Raw genomic sequence first — 20,829 nt, forward strand, 5'->3', positions numbered from 1 at the left:
TCATGAGTTTTTTTTATCATGATGTTTTTACCATCTTTATGCCATCTCTGTAGAGATCAAGAGATGGATAAAATTCTAAATATATGATAAGAATAGTTGTTTTATTTATTGTTTGGTAATGAAAACATGTAGTAAGATTAATTATATTTTCCTGACTTGGTCAGAGTCTGACTATGCTATCTGTTGACCTTCATTCAAGTCCAGCACTGGTGTGAAAGCTGCTATTATCAATGTCTCATCTCGAGGTATTCTATACTCAGCAGAAAGGACAACTAAGTCATGATCAAGGATGAGTATCAGGGTGCCACCTCCCCCACAGTTCTCCTTACAGTCATGAAAGTAGGGAGCAGAACTATAGGAAGCAGGAGGCTTTGGGTATGAAGTGATGTCAAAAGATGGGCAAGTCCAGGGTCTGCTCCTGAAACAGGAAGCTTAACCAGTAGAGAGATGATATTGGATTAATGTGGCCAGAGCCCAGGTAAGGGAGGTGAGGAATTTCCTGGTAGAGAAGGTGGAAGCCAGAAGCTGCTCGAGATGAATGTTCACATTTGCCTGAGATTCTGAGGGCAGGAATGAGGTAGAGGGATGGTGAATAAAGACTTCTGTTTTCAGCCACTCTCATTATGATAGGCCTGTGAGGTCCAAGAGGTTTGGTGAGTAGGACGTTTGGTATATAAATGTTAAAATCTGTTTAATGATCTAGGCTCCCAGATAGAAATGTGGTTGTCATCAGCAAATGGGCGGTAGTTAGGACTACAGGGCTGGGGGTTACCCGGGAAGTGTCTGATAAAGAGCAGACAGAGCCCAAAGTCATGTCAGTATGTGCATCAGTTTGGAAGAGCATGGGTTCAAGAGAACCATCAGTCAAGAAGAGCCATGGAGACGGAGGCAGCCAACAGGAGACCTAGAGACCAAGAGTTAGCCCACAGTGTGATACCTGGAAGAGCAAGGATTGGTGGACAAGGCCAAATGCTTTCATGAGTCTGAGATGATGAGGATTGATTTCTGTATTTTTTTTTTCCTAAAAGTACAGATAAAATACATGAGATGCAATTGCCATTAATTAATTTTTATGTAGACTGTGGCAGAACCACTGGCAGGAAATTTAATATTAAATCTTTTGTTTCTAGCCAGGCACATTAGCATACTCTTGTAATCCCAGCAGCCCAGGAGGCTGAGGCAGGAGGATTGCAAGTTTGAGATCAGCCTCAGCAACTTATCTGAGATTGGTCTCAAAAAGAAAAGTAAACAGGACTGGGGTTGTTGCTCAGGGTTAGGCACCCCTGGATTCAATCCCCAGCACCAAAAGAAAGGTCTTTTGTTTCTTATTGAAGAAGCTGATACTATCAGAAACTTTAGACTGTCTCCATGGGGGTTGGGGGTAACGTAGGAGAAAAAGCTTTAAGAAACATAGACACTGAAATGCTTAAATACTTTTTAATGAACTTTGTTATGTCTGAGATGGCATTAAATACGCTTGGAAAATTAGCTGTGAAGAGAATGAATAAACACCAGTAAGTTTAAAAACTTGAGAAACCCTGTCAGCTCACTAATTTGCAGCTGGGATTTTAAGCTGTTTTCTAAGACAAGAAAAAAATGCAAGAGAAAAAAAACAGCATTTAGAAATGTTCATGTGCCCAGAACACCCTATTAGTGAGCCCTGTGGCAGCCCCTTGACACTTAAGCATTTCGCTGCTTTGGTTTCTTCCTTTTCCAAATTCATAGTGAATTGCCAGCAAAGCACGGAGGCTTAAAAAATGACACCTTGCATTAACCTAACAAGGTGTTATGGGTTATGCAAGAATGTGTTGGATATTTATAGCCTGCTGAAAATTCCTGCTGCACCATCTCTAAGGTCAGAAGACAAAGATCCCTCCATCGTAATGGCATCTCTGTGGCCTGAAACTCATATGTTATCCAGAAAAACACTGTGGGCAGATTCAGGGTATTCTTGTTGGCCAAAAGCAAAGCAAAACAAAACACCTGGAATTTGTAAAGAGAATTGCACTTTACCACCTTTTCATAAAGTTGGTGTATTATCCCTAGAAATCGTGTATCTTCTTACCCAAGTCGTAAAGTTCCTAGAGAATAGAGACAGCTTCTGCTGTTCCCACGGTGGTTCTATACCAGGGGAGGGGTTTGCTCCCCTAGGGAATACTTGGATACTCTTCTCAGAATCCATTGAGCAGAGGCCAAGGGTGACACTGAATATCTTAGAGTGTGCAGCCCAGCCCGGAATGTCAGTGGTATGGGGCTGCAGAAACGCTGAGGCATCTGGTGCTGCTTAGTACAGAAGTGGGATCCGCTTGCAAGGAGGAAGTCCTGGGTGAGGAAGGGAAGAAAGAAAAAGGACCAGGAGGAGTACAAGTAGGGAGGGAAGGCAGAAAGAGGCAACTATTAGTAAGGTAGGGATAGATGGCAGAGTAGAATAAAGAGATTTTTGTGAGCAATTGTGTTGTGTGTTTTTTTTTTCTTTTTTCTTTTTCAGGTGGGAGAGACACTCAGTTTTCCTATTTCCCAGGACACTGCTTTGTGTAGCATTGAATATTATGAGTTAATAGCATGAGGTTTTAGTGAATACCATGGGAATCAATAGTAGATACCAAAATGGATCTATCAAGGTGATTCTTTTCTCTAAGAATTATTTACTTCAAAATAACACCAGAGGTTTGAAATATTTTAAAATAGGACATTTTTGAAAAGTCCTTTCGTCCTTTAAAGCAGTGTAGAGGTCTTTTGCTTCCAAGAGATAAACCTCGTGGTCAGGTTTGAGTCGGTATCCATTTGCTCATCCTCTGACCTCTTCTTCCCCCATGTACCTGCTCTTCTGGAGGGTAGGTCTCTGTTGTATGAAAGCTCCCTCTAGTTCCAGGCAAACAGTGTTTTTCCACAAGTATTTTACTTGTTCCTTTTCTCTTGATGTTGTCAGACGTTATCCCTCTCTCTCTTTACTCCAAAATCTCTTCCTCCTTTATTCTTTTGTTTGTTTAATCTTTCTTTTTTGATGAAGGAGAAGCTCTTCAATAAATAAGTTAAGACAAATTTGAGGGAGTCTTCTGGGAATTAATTTATCTTATTGAAGAGAAAGGCAGGGGCAGGTAGGGACTTCAGAGAATGTTTTCCTTTGGGATGGATTGAAGCTGTCAGAAATGGATCAGATGAGGATTTAATGTGTGAATAGCCTAAGGCCCTGACTGTTGACTGTTGGGAGTGGAGGCAGTACTGTTAATTCTCTCTCTCTCTCTCTCTCTCTCTCTCTCTCTCTCTCTCTCACACACACACACACACACACACACACACACACACACACACATACACACACACACACAGCTATCATTAGGATCTTCTCACCCAAAGGAACTCTTTAAAGTGTCAGAATACTTCCTTTTTCCATGTTCTATCTATCACCATCCCTAGTTCTTCATCTCCCAGAGTTGGCTCTAAGAATGGCCACTTCATTTCTGTATTCTGGTGCTATAAGAGTTGTGGGTGCTAGTGTAGATTTGAGGTGAAAGAGCCTTGATATATAAAAATAGCAGTAGCAATTCTGTTAGGACTGTAGTTGGACAGAGACACATAAACACATATTTGTAAGCAGAAGAAAAAAACATGGATGGATTTGCTAGGTGTTAGAGATGTCAGAGCACCCAGATGAGAAATTCTGATGGGTAAGAAAGAGAGAATTTTAGAAGTAAGGCTATTATTATCTGGATACTATTAAATGAAGCAGAGAATCCCAAACCATAGGACTTTTGTTTTGCCTCTGTTTACATCTTTCCTAAATTTTATGAAAGAAAAAGAATTTCATTCACATTGACACTGTAGTGAAATGCTAGGTGATTATGGCTTAAATGCATAACCCACTGGAGTGTGTAATGGGACTTCTGTGCCTCCATTAAATGATGTGTGCATCAGCTACAATTAAGTGAATGTAAATTAAGGATAAGTTTGACATATGCATGCCAAAGAGTAATTTAAACAAATAATTCCTTTATTGATTTTATACACACACACACAAACACACACACACACACACACATATATATATATATATATATATATATATATATATATATATATATATGATTCATGCCAGTTGGATTTTAGAAATCATGTATGATATGTATGTATATATTTCACACATTTATATGAGAATATATATATATATATATATATATATATATATATATATATACACACACACACATATATACATATATATGAGAAATATTAGGTTTGCTTTTGTGCACATGGCCATATTTCTAGCAGGAGAGATTTTCTATTAACATATATCAAGTGAGAAAATTCACATATCAAAGAATTTTGAAATAAGCAGTTTTTGTTCATATCATGCACTTAAAGAGCATGTCATTTTAGATTATTATGTTTAAAATAGAAAGGAGCATGGCACCTCTAAGGTTATGTCATTCAGCCTACATTATAGAGCAATGTCAGTTGCATTCCTCTAAATCACATCATTTATATGAAGAAAAATAACAGATCAAAAAATGAGCAAGTCAAGTATTTTATCTCTTTGATGAATCATTGATTTGATTGTGCACTTGAGAGGACTGAGGAGGCTAGAGGCTCTAAATTACTGAAAGCTATAGATGTAATGGTTAGAGGCACAGCTCACATAATTATGTGAACGTCTTCTGCAGAGTAGGTGCAGTCACACAATCACATCTCTTAAGTATCTATAGTCAGATACTTTGGAAAGGTGCATATTTTTAAGATTATATTTTTGGCTTTACCAGAAAATAGGCCACTGTACATTTATTTTAATGTGTAGAATTCACAAATTCAGCATATTTCTGACCGTTCATTTGTGTTTTTGTTTAGTGATGAGACATTACCAGGTCCAAGACAGCGATCTCATAAAATTAAAGCCTGCCCTAGAAAGCAACACCCTACCGTGAGGACCATTTTGTTTCTCACTTCCTGTTTCCTGTTCAAATATGATTCATGGTCCACATTGAGCTACTGCTCAATTAGCCTCTTGCAGAGGCTGAAAGATAACCCTAATTCCAGGATTCCTTAATGCCAGGACCACACAAGGTATAAATATGAAGATAAAGTTGTAACAGAAATTAGAGCCAAATAACACACTAAAAAAGCTATTAAGATTGGCCATTTTTGTATGGTGTTTAGAGTCATAACCATAGCACATGTAGTGTACTTATCTAAAATCTATAATCACAACTTTCTCTACATTAATATAGTCTAAATTTTTCATCCTCCCTGTGCCAGACAGTGACCTTGATCACCATATTTCTGTGGGATTCTCAAACAGCAGAGTGCATGGGGGTAGAAAGGCAACCTGACTGGAGAATTTGAGGGAGCGGAAACCATCACCAGGAGTAAAATTGTCTAGTAAGGAATTAGGAAGATTTGTTTAATTGTTGGTGGAGGCTGGAACTGTGGAATGTCCTTGTCTACTAGAGAGGAAGGAAGGTCTTTGCAGCCATCAGGATCATTCTAGCTTTTGCTTTCTTCCTGCTTTTGCTTGAGATGGGTCTGGAAATTTCTCATCTCTCAGACTTGACAAATCCCACCCATACTTCATTGACTCTAATAAATGTACATTGAAAATATTGATCATGATTGTTTTGCTGAAGTAGTAATTACAGATTTGAGACAACTGACAACCCAGATCAGCACAGGAAAAGTTAATTTTGAGGAAAGTAAGCAAATATCAAGTAAGCCCAGATACTATGGAGTAGGGAAGAGAGAGGCCAGTAAAATAAAGTGCTCTGTAAAATGTTGCTGTTGGTGATAAAAGATATTCAGCCTTGAAGACAATACCCTGTATTTAAGACAATTATATAGTTTCTAATATTATGTAAAGAACCACTGGATTGCTGATTAGGACGAATTCTACAAGTACCAAACCAACAAATGGCATAATTTCAGCTTTTGTTGCATGTCATTCTTTTTTTGTGTCCACTCATACAAATTTGTCCTATTTTTTTTTTTTTTTTAGTCTTTTCTCTGAAACCCGGAATCTGAGTGCAAATGTGGTATGGATAAAACCGTGTTGTGCTGGGGTAGCACCAACTAAATGAGGTGCTCCGGAATATGGTGTGTGTCTCATAAGCTCCTCATGTGACCAAGGGTCACAGTTGTGTTAGGTAGCATCTTTGTGTGTCAGCTGCCCCAGAATTACTTGTCTAGAATATCTGTGTCAGCGTATTGGTAAGAAACAGCAAATAAAGTAAACATTGTTCATTTTGGTTCGTTTATTCCCCACTAGAATCCTGTGCAATAGATACTGTTATAGCTATTTTACGGATGAGATGGTCCAGGGACAGATTAGATAAGAAACCTCCATAGATCCTCAGAGCTGCTACCTGGTAGGACTAGGATAGTTGTGACCCTCAAAGCTGGTGCTCCTGGAGATCAATCTGATTTCCACCACCTCTGTCCTTGCTGTTTAGCCAGACTGGATCATTTACAATGTCATGGCTTATTCTTCTTCCCCCCTCAGAGATGTGTCTCCCATGTGATATTTAAATATCCCAAGATAGGTACATTTGTTTTTGTCATGCCAATTTTTGCCTCTTATGACGATAATCTTATCCTACAAAAATTTTAGTTTTCCAAAGCAGACTTCTTCACTGTAGGTAAATTTTACCCAGTTTTTCAAATCAAAAGAAATCCAATAACCACAGCCACCACAGAGCCACACCAGATCTGGCTCAAGCTTGCCTTTTACCTCCTCTTCTCCCTTAGGTCTTTCAGATGAAGTCCCAGCCCCCATGTGGGCTAAGGTAGTTAGATTTCCTTGCCTTTTTTAAATTTTATATATCATTGGTATATATTGTAGGTATGTCTTACATTTTGTCTATCTGCTACATGGAAATACCATTTCTACACTTATTTCAGGAAAATCTCTGCTTTCAGTGTCCCAGGGTCTATTTATCTGCATATATGTGTATGGATTAGGTACAAGGGCAGAATTCTGTTGAGACTTTGCTGCTTTTGTGTAGCTTCTTCTATATGAAAAAATTAGTTTAATCACATTATAAATCTACCCAGATATTAATTATATTTTCTTCAGATTTCAAGTGACTTTTAATCTAGGACCTCATTATATTACAGCCATCCTCTCACAAGCTCAATTTTTTTTTTAACATAAAAGGTGGAAAGAGCTTCAAAGAAGGAGAATGAGGATGCAAACCCCTTTTAGGTAGCATTTTAGAAAAGTTAGGTCTATTTGAGCTTCCTTACCAACCTCCAAAATTGCAGTTTAATCTTCAGTTCAGCAAGAAATTATCCTTTCCCTTCAGTAAAATTAACATTTGAAATCAAGATTTCTGTGATTTTAATTAATAATATTATTTATTTCAGTTATTAAGACTATACAAAGCTCAAAATGTCTATTAAAAAATGAGTAGAGCTAGAACTCAAAACACTGAGAACAAATGTTTGGGATAGACCATGGATAGAAATAAGCAAAATGTCCATTGTGTCTTTTATAATTATCCGACTTGCCCACTATCAAGAGTACCCACAAACTCAGAGAGCTGCTGTTTGGTATTTCAGTCACCAAGAATTTTTGAAGCAGAGATTCCTATGCTTTTGAGTCTTTAGATATTGTCAAGGCAATTTACTGATTCGAATCCTCTTATTTTGTTGAATTTCTTTTGACCCAAATTTTGGATTGTTTAAATTACTAGCTTTTTAACCTTTTGGGAATGTCAGATCACTTTGATGACCTATAGAAGCAGGTTGTCTCTCTCCAGAAAAATGCATGTGTACGTAGTCAACCAAATTTAATATAAAATTTCAGGGTTCAAGAATTGTTGAACCTGTTCAAAAAGCCATTGAAATATTTGGAAGATCTGTATGGCACTGATGTGTTTTCATCAAGCAAAGTGGTAAAATCCCTTTAGACAAAACCTTCTGAAGGTCATTGAGTGATATCAAATGCTGTGTCAAATTGCAGAGTAAATACTGTATGAGATTTTGAATGATTCTGTCTCCATATTCTCAGTTTGCATGAAATGCTCCTTACATTCTGTACGTTGCATTGTATTTTATCTTCAGTTAATCTTCATTTTGATGATTTTTAAAACCTTCTACCAATTTGAAACTAAAGGAAATGGAGAAAAGAGCATAATTCTAATTTGTTGAGCTGATCACATCCTTTGACCAACTATTAAACAGCACTCTAGTTGGAGGTGGAAGTTGACCACCTTTTATTGCTAAGCAGTTGAATGTCAAGAATTATGCTACTATTAGAGGACAACTACAGAAAAATCCATTTTCAGAGCATAGACTAAGTCTGTGACAATATTAAAAAATGTTCATGCACAGTGTAGCAGTCACTGATATTCATGATAAAAGCCCAAGGGAACATTTGAATGATTAAAGAAAAAGTTGGTCTGCAATTATATAGAATAAACCAGGGAACAAAAATAAGCAAAATAAACACAGTCAGGCATGTGCATAAAACTCTTCGGACATACAGACACCTACACATGAAAAGGCATATATTTATATCCATGCTTCTTCTTCTTTTTAAAAAATTTGTTGTTTTTAGTTACACATGACAGTAGAGTATATTTTGACATATTTATACAAACACAGAGTATATCTTATTCTAATTAGGATCCCAGTCTTTTGGTTGTACATGATGTGGAGACTCACTGTGGTGATTCATACATGTACATAGAAAACTTATGTCACATTCATTCCACTGTCTTTCCTACATCAACATTTCTTTAAAAGTGTGATAAACTAGTCATGTGGCTGAGGTAGTTTATCAATATGTGTTTTGCTAATTAGAGGGAAGAGTATCAAATTTTCTCTAATATGAATGTCCTGGTGATAACATTATGTTTCTTTACATTTTTAAAATGATAGATCAAATATTTGTATAGTATTTCAGTTGATTTTTACTTGTAGAAATTCAGGTATGTTTTTATGGTGTTCTCTGATATTTAATATCAAAATTCAGAAAATGTCCTTGGTGTTTAAGGTTGAGAAGACAACCATGTTTCTGTTTAATATCTTTATTTATTAGCTTTCATAGTTGCCACTAAACATTTCAAATCGATTTCATTTTTTTTGTCTATAATTACATTTCTCACAAAACTGAGATGTCAGTAGCTTTACACATTTTGTAAAAATGCATTGAGAAATGTAAGTTCCATTAAAGTGAGATATCACATTTGTCAAAATATAATTCTCAGAATGTTAAATATAATTTTCATAAACATAAGTATTGAGTACATGTCAAGATTTCATTTAGCTCAACCATCAGATTGACAAAGCCAGTGGAAAAAAGAAGCTCTATTTGTTTCCAGAGCTATCTTAATTCTGTATCTAAATTTTGGTATCAGTCCTGAATGAGGCCATTTATTCCTCTATCAATTAATTAATTAATTCACAGAATCATTAATATTTAAAAACTGTATACTCAGAATTTCTGGTATGAACCTCTTTTAGTCAAGTCCCAGGTGTCTTCCCCTTTTAGTCCTGATAGCTTTAGTTCCATGTTTCTTTAGCAAATATCAGACTCATCTGAAAGGTTTGCTACAACAGATCACTGGATTCCACCCCAGAGTTTCTGTAGACCTGGGGTGAGTCCTGGGAATCTGTATTTCTAACAAGTTCCTAGGTGATGCTACTGATCCATGGTGCACACTTTGAGAACCATTGATTTAGTTCTAGGCTTTGCCTGAGGATCAAGTGAGGCAGCAGGAGTAATGACTAACCCCTAGCAGTCAACGTAGTCTGTTCTCCATGCTATTCCTGTTTGCTTCTCCTGTCTCCTCTGTACACACAAGGTCAAGCACACCTATGCTTCCTCTGTCAAGTTGACATCGCTGGTAGCATAGCTGTCCTCCAGGGATGTTCCCAGTATTTGAATATCTCAAACCCCTAATGGGGGTCATTAGGGGTCAAGTCCCAGGTGTCTTCCCCACAGAGACCTGGCTTCCCACAGTTATCTCTTGTCCCTCAGTGATTTCAGTTTCACTATGAACCAGAGCTAGAAGGCTCCAAATCATGTCCTGTGAACCCAAAAGCACTTTTATCCATCAGGTATCATTTGTGACCTTCTGTTAGTAGGAAATGTTTAATGTTTGAAAGTTTGTCACCACAAGGACATAATCCTTTCAATTTTCAGTCTGCCAGTTCACTAGTCTGTTCTGCTAGTTTATTCTTAGTTACTCATAAGAAGTAAAAGCTTTGGAGATTCCAAGGAAGTTTTAAGATTGAGAGTAGTGTTAACTCAGGGCAGAAAGCTGGTCTTTTCGATCTCGTGGAAGATTTCTGAAAGCTGGACTTCTAGAGATCATAGTCAAAGTGGGCGACTGGAAGTCAGAGGTGGGAGACACTAAACACATGCTTCAGGAGTTTGATGGAGCAAGAAAGGAGAGGTTTAGAAAATTATCAAGTTGAGGGTCATTGAGTTTTCAGAGGGAGAACCATTGCAAACCAAAGATGAGTTTAAGAAGTAGATATTAGTAATGTTATAGAAATAAAATTTGAAAGAAAGAAGGAGGCTCATCCCAAGATACTGATGAGGTTAGTGATGACCTTGACATAGGAGCTTGATTTTTCTTTGTAATAGATACTCTGTGAGTTCCAAGGCTTCTTGAGCTTCCTACATACTTCTAAGTCCCATCTGAACAGTGGATACAGTTCAGTTTTCTTCTACGATATGCCCATGTTAAACCTATGTGGAGCTCCTCAGCTTCACAAAAGGAAAGAAAAGACCAGAAGCCAGTCAGTGTCTCAAGTTAGTTCATGAATATGTAGGGTAACAATCGAGTATCTCCTGCAAGTTTTATGTGGGAGTTGTTCTAAGAAGCTCCATGTAAAAAAAAAATAATAATAATAATCTCAAAGCAAAGTCATGTTTCTGTTTCTGTTTCTGGTAGAACCTACTTTGATCTTCTCACCATTCCTTTGTTCAGGAAAGAGTGGGCACTTCTAGAAGAGGGTGATGTGGCAAAATTGTTAGGGGAGGAAGCCCCTTGGGGAATTCACTTGGGGCCACGGGCATGTGTATCTCTTTCCAGGACCATGAAACCTCCTTCCCCAGGGCACTCTCGGCTCAGAGGCTGTCCCCTCGGTGGTGCTTCCTAGATGGTGAGTGTGGCTTTTCTTCACCAGGGACTGGAGGGGGTTGGAGCCAGCAGGGCAGGGCGTGGATTGATAGAAGGACTAGTTTTCCAAAGATCATTCCAAAAGCTTTTCTGGGACCACAATTGGTATTTGCATCTCAAATGAGGTGGCTTGCTGATGCCACAGCACCTCTGCCTAAGTTACTTCCTCCAAATGCTTGGTTAACAGCTGGTGGAACTCAGTATCACATTGCTCAAGCTAACATTTTTCTTTTATCACTCCACTTTGGCTATAACTGCTGAGGGCCTCCCTTAAATTGATTCAGGCCAGTGGGTAGATTCTACATGCACAAGATGGGAACTGATTTCTATATTATTTGCATGTCACGGAGCTTCCATGATATTTTTATGAGACAATCATTTTATTTTAATGTATACATTTTTGTAACAAGGATACAAAATTTCAGTTGCACTCACATCTGCTGTAGTGAGCATGACAGATTGCATGCATGTTGGGGATTGTTTAATGAGTCCATTTTCCATCTCAAGATTTTCTCACTTTTATAGATACATCCTAATCCCATTTTTTTTATCCAGTCATTTGTACTGAAATACATTCTTAACTCTACACATTGTTATTTATATACTACCCAACATTTCTACCACCCGGTCTCTCTGGTGTCTATATGGAGACATGGTTTTCACTGTAGATCTCTCTTATTTATCTGAGAGGACATAGGTATAGGTAAGAGTGACAATGTGTGTGAATTACAATGGCTAGGAAGGTGGGCTCATGTATGTAATCGGGATGCAGGTTTTCACTAATGCTCATCAGCTGCCTCCACGGACTCCCTCCAACTCCTTTTTATTCCACAGCAGTGAGAAGCACAATCATTTGTTGCCCCTGAATTAACAGAGGAACATCTCAATTTGAAGAAAATTATGAAAGTACTTATGTTATTATAAAAATGTTATGTTCTATGTATAGTCTTGGTGGATAATGGTTTTGATAATGGTTTTAATCTAGATATTACTTTACTCTATAAAGAGTATCATTGAGGGGCTGGGGATGTGGCTCAAGCGGTAGCGCGCTCGCCTGGTATGCGTGCGGCCCGGGTTCGATCCTCAGCACCACATACCAACAAAGATGTTGTGTCTGCCGAGAACTAAAATAAATAAATAAATTAAAAAAAAAAAAAGAGTATCATTGAAAACCTTTTAATGGTTAACTAATTGTTAAAATCATGCCTGAAATCATGGGTAAGAACAAAGTAGAGTAAGTCATTTTAGAGACAGATTTTACTCTAGTCTTACATTTTAAAGAGCAATGACCTTGATTATCTTAGTTCTTAACTAAGAAAACCAAATAAAACTTAGTTTTATTTGGAGAAAAGCTACTCTTAAAAGTTTGTGATTTTTAAATGATAATTTGTGCTTTTGAGTTTTTCTCTATTCTATTTTTTCTTTCTTTCTTTTTTCTTTTTTGTAAAACATCTGTAATATGTGAATTCTTGGATTTAAGGGAGGAGAAACATAATTAGGAATATTCAAAATAATTTCTAGGCACTCAAAATATGTACTTTTGTGTTTTTTTTTCCTTAAACCACAGATGCACCTTAATACCTCTTAGAGAATGATCTATATCGCCATCTATACCATATCCATATCTCTATCTACTTTGTCTGTTTGTTTCCTTCAGATAGGCCTCTAAGGACGCAGTTTGAAAGTTATGTGATGGCTTTAAGATCAGCTGTGTTTCCTGGCTGCATCTTCATTCAAGCCCTTCCTTAGGAAGTCTGGGGTTGTTTATTGTTTGTTTGTTTGTTTTTCTGGCTTTCTTTATGTAATAAAGCTCTGTTTAAGGTCTTATAAAAATTCTAAAGACATAAAAGAACAAATGAAACAGAAACCTTTAAAGAAGCTAGCTACGTATCTTATTCTCATAGTTATATGTGAAATTCATCTGTATAACAAGTTTAAATAAAATATAAATGTGCATAGAGGTAGTAGCAATAAATTCTTTCCAGGGTAGTGGAGTGAATAGAGGAAAGTATCCTAGAAGTAGAAACATTTGAGTTGTTCCTTAAAAGACAAGGAAGAGTTAGATGGCAGATGTGATGGGGAAGGAATCCCTAAGCATTGGAACAGCAGTGGCTAAGTGCTGAGTTTTTCTTAATAGATTTAGGGAGTGACCAAGTATCTAGCATGACCGAAATTCAAAGGTTTTGATTGGCACCGTGGAAAAAGATAAGGCTGTAAATTTGGTGACAAATCACAGATGAACCTGAATACTATGTGCTTTTTTTCTTTTTCTCCTAGCAACTTCTGCTGACCGCTTTTATCGAATAGACAGATCTCAGGTAAGTTTCCTTCACCCTGTTGACAAAATTGAAAAACTCCAAAGTCTGTATACTGTATTTATAGCTAGTCCCATAAGTTTTTCCAACAAAAGCATTGAAACATTTATAAACTTTGGAGTTGTATTTGTAGTGGAAGCCCAGGGGCCCTTTTGTCCTCATGTATTTTATGATTTTTGGAGTGAATGATAGGCTTGACCTTGCAAATGGTCATAGAGAGTAACGTGGCTTGTAGATATCACCAGGAGAGGAAGTCCAAGCTGTCAGGTACTGACGCTGGACCAAGAGGCATGTGTGCTGTCAGTTCTATGTTAGTATTTGGGAAGAAGAGGCAAGACCAATTCTGGTTATACTTCACAAGATCCTGGTCAACTGGGAATCCTGAACCAAGGGGATTCATCTCTCCCCATTGCCCACTGCCTGCTTCAGGGGAAAACATCAATTGCTTAGGCTTTAGACAAAACACTGTGATTGCTTGGTGTGCGGAGTTGCATTCTTCCTCAGGACCAAGGGTGCTGCGTTCTGTTATTGTTTAGCTGATGGATGTGAGCATTTTGTCAGTCATCTGACAGGTTCATTTTTCTTCCTTAGGAACATTTGCACTTCGTGATGGAGATTTCCCAAGATGAGATTTTTATTCTCGACCCAGATATGGTGGTGTCACAGCAGGCGGGGACACCTCCCGGCATGCCTGATCTGGTGGTAGAGCAGGCCTCAGGGTGAGTGAGCTTCTCCTTGATTGGCACCAGCATCAGGCTGGCCTCAGGGTGACCTCTGGGTCTGGCTTGCTTTTGAAGTTGACATTGTAATCCAGCAAACTATTCTGAGGTGCAGATTTTCTGGTGTGTGTTTTTGCTTTGTTTTTGTTTTTTATCAAGTGAGGCGTAGCTTGTTGTGTGGTTAGTCTGACTTATGAGTACCTGTATAGAACGCACATTCCCAACTAGATTTGTGTCATGTCTGAGCCTTTTTTAACCATTACACCAACACATCCTACCAGACCTAGAAGCGACAGGTACTTGCATCTGTGCATCTATGCCCATTTATTTGGTCTGTTATCCAAACAAAAAGTTGACAGAGGTGATGTGACAGTGATTCTCTTCTTCTCCACTGTTTCCAGGCTGAGATACATAGATTATATAACAAGGACTGTGACATGTCAGTCTCTCACTAAGAGCCACACACTGTGCAGTACACCCCTCCTGTATTCTAGTGAATTAATCATTGGAAGTGCTCTGTGCTTGTTTTCTTATCTGTGAAATGTAATAAAAATTATTTCTACTCAGAGAAGTTGTTTGAAGAGTAAACAAATTGATGGAGATAAAACATTTAGAATAGTTTTAGGCCCTTTGATTGACATTGATTAAATATTATGTTGTTAAAAATCACAATCATCATTTTATAATGATGCAACTTAGTTTTTATTATCTTAAATCCATACATAAGAAAATTGAGGTTTAGTAGGTTATGTGACTTGCTTAATACCTCACGGAAAACCTGGGGTTCAGTCAGCTCTGATGCCAGAGCCCAGGCATTTATCACATTGCATTACCAAAATAGTGTTAACGTTTCTAGGCGATTTCAAAATTTTTTAACAATTCAAAAATATTTATTTGAAGCTGTTTTGTGTAACAGATATTAGTGTAAGACTTGAGAAACAACAGTGCAAAAGTTAAGCAGAGGGGTGCTGGGGTTGTGGCTCAGTGGTAGCAGACTTGCCTAGCATGTGTGAGGCACTGGGTTCGATTCTCAGCACCATGTATAAAGAAATAAAATAAAGGTCCATCGACAACTAAAAAAAATTAAAATAAAATAAAAGCAGAGGAGGGGGCTTTCTGATATACGGGGGCTGAAGAATTGAAATGAGGACAGTCCTGGGGAGCAGACCAGCCTGTGCACATGCTCACAGTATAAACAGGCATGTTCATTGGAGTTAACTTTCTCCGTTGGCCCCTTCACTTAATTCGCTTTCCGTTTCAATTTTTGTCCATTGCTGCTATTTTTTATTGTGTGCTACTCTGCCAGAGCCAGCTGATATCCACGGTACATGCTGAGTGTGTGGGGATCAGGAGCGGGTTGATGTGGCAGCGTGGAACCATCCAGAGTTGCATGTAGAAAGTCAGTGCCACCAGAACTGTGCTGGCCTGAGGGGAAGGTCACAGGCACGAGGATGGCCTAATGTAACCCCAGATGTCCCAAAGGCTACCTTTGTGTGTTATGGCTCTACCTCCAACCTGTCAGCTGTGGGAAAGCAGGTGTGATGCTACATCCCAATGCAACAGTGGCAGGTGCTGGCATCTGGGGTCCTCCTGTCCTGAAAGTCAAGTGCTCACCTGTGATCTGATGAGGAGTGAGGCTACCTTGCCAAGGCTGCCCTCGGCATTGACCTCTCACTCTCTCCATGTCAAATACTGGCCAAATACTGGTTTTCCCTTAGTTACACCTCTTAGCTCCAAATATAAGTAGCTGGAAAATCCACTAGAACTCTAACTCACCCCTTTCTTACTTCTTATCAGTTCTCAAGAAATAAACTAGGATCCAAGAACAATGAAGGAGGATGGGCTTTGTAACTTTCTAACCTGCATTTCTGTGCCAGGCTCTCTATTGCTTCTGACTCCCATCACATGTAAAAATCACCTAATCTTTTTTATTTTTTATTTTATTTTTTGTTTCCAGGAATTGAACCCAAGGATGCTCAACAACTGAGCCACATCCCCAGCCCCTTTTTAAATATTTTATTTAGAGACAGGGTCTTGCTGTGTCACTCAGGGCCTCACTAAGTTGCTGAGGCTGGTTTTGAACTTATGATCCTCCTGCCTCAGCCTCCCAAGCTGCTGGGATTACAGGCGTGTGCCGCCCGGGCCCAGCAAAATCATCTCATCTTGACGTTCAGTTTATCTGTGAAAAAGGTGAAATCCTCCAATTAGTTCGTGTAACAAAGAGTCAATGAAATATGGAAATGTGAAACAAACTCTCAGTCAAGGTGGATTTCACTTCTCCAGTGTGGAGAAAAGGGCCTTCCTGAGATAGGACGGAGTTAATCACTTGCTGACTTTTAGTGCTTAACTGTCTGGTGCCTTTCTTTCTCCCAGGCTGTCAGACTGGTGGAATCCTGCCCTGCGGAAACGCATGCTGAGTGATAGTGGGCTGGGGATGATAACTCCCCATTACGAGGACTCAGATATGAAAGATTTCAGCCACTCCCGTGTGCTACAGTGAGTCTCTGGTCATCTTCCTTGGTGCCACTGTGATTGTTGGGAGATTTGTACCCTGTGACATTTACTACTAGCACGGACTCCCTTTTCAGTGGTGCTCAAGCTGTCTCATGTCTGTGTCACTGTGGCTTGACATTTTATTTCCTTGCTCACTTTTGTCGACCTCAAGCTCCTGAAGGAACTTCCATTTGTCTTGCTCGGGAGCTACCTTGAGACTGCATGCGGATCTCTCAGTATTTCGATTTCCACCAGTGTTTTCTTTACTGGCATCCAGTGTTTATCGAATGTTCTTGCTTACCACATCATGGAGACATGCATGAGAGTAATCGTGAATAAATAGTTGGGAAGTGACCCATAGTTTTTCATCTGTGTGACTTTGTGTCAAGAGATGAGCCTCTGCATGTTTGCTCTGCATATTATTGTCAAGTAGCTCTTTTGCCTGAAGTGAGGTGCTGCCTGTGTGTGATTGCAGTCTCTGTGGGCGAACGAATACAGTATTTGTTCATAGATCAGAATAGCAGGTGTCCTTTCTTCTCAGACCTGATCTTGGGTGGAAAGAAGGATGCAGGTTTGAGCTTTGCAAGGGTGTTGGCACCTGGTTCTCAGTGAACCCTCCCTTCTCCTATCCCTAAGTGCAAGTGCAGACACACCCTCTTGCACCCACTGTTTAGTTTCAGGCCAATGGCCCCATCAAGTTCACTGCAATTCAGGAAAGTAGGCTGGTTTCCAGTCCACTTGGGGTGCTAATCAAATAGTGACAATGGCCTTGTCACACCCAATCTCACCTTTTGACAGAAAAACAAGATGGCTAAGATTCTTAGGAGCTCAGGGTTAACTGAAGGGGGAAGACAGTGCGTTGTTTCTAAAAGAGGACCCGGAAGCAATTTCAGCATGACAAAGGAGAGAAAAATGAGAAATCTGAAGCTAATTATTTTATTGGCAAAGGTTCGACTCAGACACCCGGAGGGCAGAAAGAGACTTCATTTTAATTACTCCTTGGTATTACCTCCTATTTTCTTATGTGAAGGGGAGTAAAGGGAAAATAATGAATTAGTATAGATTTTCTTTTTTAATTAAACATGTTGTTGGTTCCAGTGGCATTTTGATTGCTTACAATTCAGGGTGTTTCTCCACTTTGTTTTTATACAGAATTAGGGCTTGAGAAGCAGGGCTTGTCAGCCACCCATGAATAGCTTTTTAAAAAAAGTGGTCGTCTATCTGTGGGCAGGCTTATTGGAAAATTAGAGTTTAATTAGCTGCAGAAATAGAAATCAAGCCCATACAAAACAGCTGAATGTTTTAGTGTACAGTTTCCAAAAAAAATGGAAAATGATCTCAATCTAGTTTTCTATGCCCTGATTTTTCTATATAGGACATATTGATGTACATGGATATATGAAGGAATTACTTCTAAAGTAGTAAATGTTTTCCCCCCAAATCATAAACAAATGTTCCACTGTACATGGTAGCCCAAGTTTTTAAAACACCCTGTCTAAATCAATGTTGATTTTTTAAATTTAGGTTATACAATTGGCCCTTCGTGTCACTTGGGATGGGTTCCAGGACCTACCACAGTTACCCAAATCTGTGGATGGTCTAGTTCCTTATGTGAAATGGTGCAGTGTTTGCATATAGCTCACCTCTAGATTTCTTATAATACCTAATACAATATAGATGCTATATAAATTGTTGTTACACTGTATTGTTTGAGAAATCCTGACAAGAAAAATAAAAAAGACTGTACATATTTAGTCACATATATTTTCAAGTATTTTTATCCTCAGTGGGTTGAATCCATGGATCCCTGCATATGGAGGACCCAATATTATCCCTTTAGGGATTTCTCTTAAATTTTTGTGTATCTTTAATTGATAGCTGTCGATTTTCAGGAGTCACAGTGAAGCATTCACATGCAGTCTCCACACACTCAGCAGAACAAACAGGCCATCATCTTGGGCTCCATCTCCATCTCAGACTCACTGAAGATCTATACACACATAAATGGTTGTTTGAATTTACTTGTTCTAAAAAAAAGAGGTCAAAACTAAACTAAGTACTTTACCAGCACATGTGCACTGACTCTTAACTTTGCTTTGTTATTAGTATGTCCCTTACTTCCATAGGAGGAACCTCTTTTTGTCTGTTTGGAGATCATCTCTGATATAGACAGATAAATAGAGCTAAGGAGATACCTCATGTTATAATAGCTACTGTTATGGAATACCTCCTGCTGGCTTTTCACCATAATGAAATTATCTTTAATTCTTTCAGCGACTTTTAAATTTAGCCCTTGCCTAACATATGAGTAAATTGAGACTCATAGAGGGTAAAATATTTAATTTAGTCACCCAAGAGCAAGTGCAATTTGAATGAGGTCAGTTTGGCTCAAATGACATCATGCTTTTCCACTAGTATACTGCCTTCCCAAAGGGACCATGTAAGGGCAGCTTGCCCAGCCGCGAGTCTCACTGTCTCAGAAAGATTTACTTTGGTTTCTATTTCCTTTTAACATTTATAGAGGAAAAAATCCTACAATAATAGTAGTAGATTGTTTGCACATTAAATATTTAACTGCAAACTTACCATAAAGTAAATATAACTGAAAACGAATTTTGAAGCAAGAAAAAAAAATTCTTTGTTGTTTTAAAAAAGAGATTGATATGAAAATTGGTTTAAGACTTCTATTTAAAAAGCATTAAACAGGGCTGGACCATAGCTCAGTTGGTAGAGCGCATGCCTCACATGCATAGGCCCTGGGCTCAATCCCCAGCACCAAAAAAAATAATAAAATGAATAAAAATAAAAAGCATTAAAGTGTATCAAATATGTACCAATATAAGCATAAAGTTATTATATAAAGGCACTCATGCATTGACCACCCTGATTCATCATTGCTATATTTGCATTGTCCTTCTATTAATCCACAGACAATGTAGAAGAGTATAAAAATACATAATTTTTATGGCTTTTTTTGTATTACATTTAAAAAATTTTTCATCACCTGTGTCACATAATGTATATATTTTGGAACTTGCTATTTTATTCAGCATCATATTTTTGAAGTTCATTCATGTTGATATGTAGGTTGTAAATTATTTTATTCCGTATAGAATTTTAAAGCACAAATATGCCATAATCTGTTTCTCCATTTTTGTATTTACATCTAATATTTTATTATTTTAAACAATGCAGCCAGCAGCCTGCTGCGTATGCCCTTCTGTGTTGCACAGTATATATGCAGTTTCAAATGTATTTAATATTGCAAAGTTTACCTTCCCAGCAGGAGTATATTTAACAATGTTTACATATATTTAGCCTGAAGAATTTTCTTAACACGATTGGCATCTGCTACTTTCAGACTTAAAGCCTCAGTCAACTTGGAGATAGGAGAAGTTCAGTTCCAACATCTTCAAACCAGTCTCTAAGAAGAAATCAAATGGGACACTTTAAATTCTTAGTACTGAACAAACTATTTACCAGAATCTTCAGGTTGTGGCTGAAGTGGCATTCCCAGAATGACTCATGACCCCAGATTTATTTATCAAGGCAAAAACTATTGCAAACAAATAAGCAGAGCCTTCGATTTGATTGAAGAATCCCAGAGTCAGGAATGAAGAAACACAAGGGGAGAAAGATATAAAGAGAGAAATGAGTGGCAAGGAGTAGAAAGTCAATGAAATAAATGACTAACCAAAAAAATCAAAATTTTAAAAATTGATTCTTGGAAAAGGGAAACAGGGAGACAAATTTCTAAGACTATTTTTTTTTAATTGCATGGTAGTCACCTTTGCTGCCTTTCCCAGTCCAGTCTTTCTCAGTGTCACATGGCCACCCAGCTGCCCTTACCCATCCACATGCTGATGGACCATTCCCTCAGGCTCCTCTGGGTCTTCTTAGGGTTTTAATATTTGAATTCTTAGACAGATCATCTCCTCTCCTTCTTTAGGGTGAGTGAGAGGGAATTAAGGATGAATTACATTTCTATTATTACTGCAACTGGTGGCATTGCTGTTGCTTATACTTGAAAGCATTATTATTTTTAAGGAAGATGCCTCATACTCACCAGCTAACGCACAGGTCCTTCAAGAGGGACTGGAAGTCCAAAGAAGGATGCACAATACCTGGTGTCTTCCAAACCTGTGAGCACAGCAAAGGGCAATCTTTAAGAACCAATTTTGA

At 38.3% G+C, this 20,829-nt stretch overlaps 1 protein-coding gene across 2 annotated transcripts in view; it reads left to right on the top strand.

Annotated features, from left to right (window-relative positions):
- Positions 1–20,829, top strand: part of Dgki (diacylglycerol kinase iota) — a 408,417-nt gene that overhangs the window by 333,879 nt on the left and 53,709 nt on the right. For both annotated transcript variants that reach the window (XM_027952172.2, XM_027952173.2), the window contains 4 exons: positions 11,034–11,103; positions 13,398–13,438; positions 14,027–14,154; positions 16,528–16,650. In XM_027952172.2, coding sequence (XP_027807973.1) covers positions 11,034–11,103; positions 13,398–13,438; positions 14,027–14,154; positions 16,528–16,650 — 362 coding nt within the window. The remainder of the gene's footprint in view (positions 1–11,033; positions 11,104–13,397; positions 13,439–14,026; positions 14,155–16,527; positions 16,651–20,829) is intronic.

The sequence above is a fragment of the Marmota flaviventris genome, chromosome 1 (assembly GCF_047511675.1).
Source record: "Marmota flaviventris isolate mMarFla1 chromosome 1, mMarFla1.hap1, whole genome shotgun sequence".
Classification (NCBI taxonomy): domain Eukaryota; kingdom Metazoa; phylum Chordata; class Mammalia; order Rodentia; family Sciuridae; genus Marmota; species Marmota flaviventris.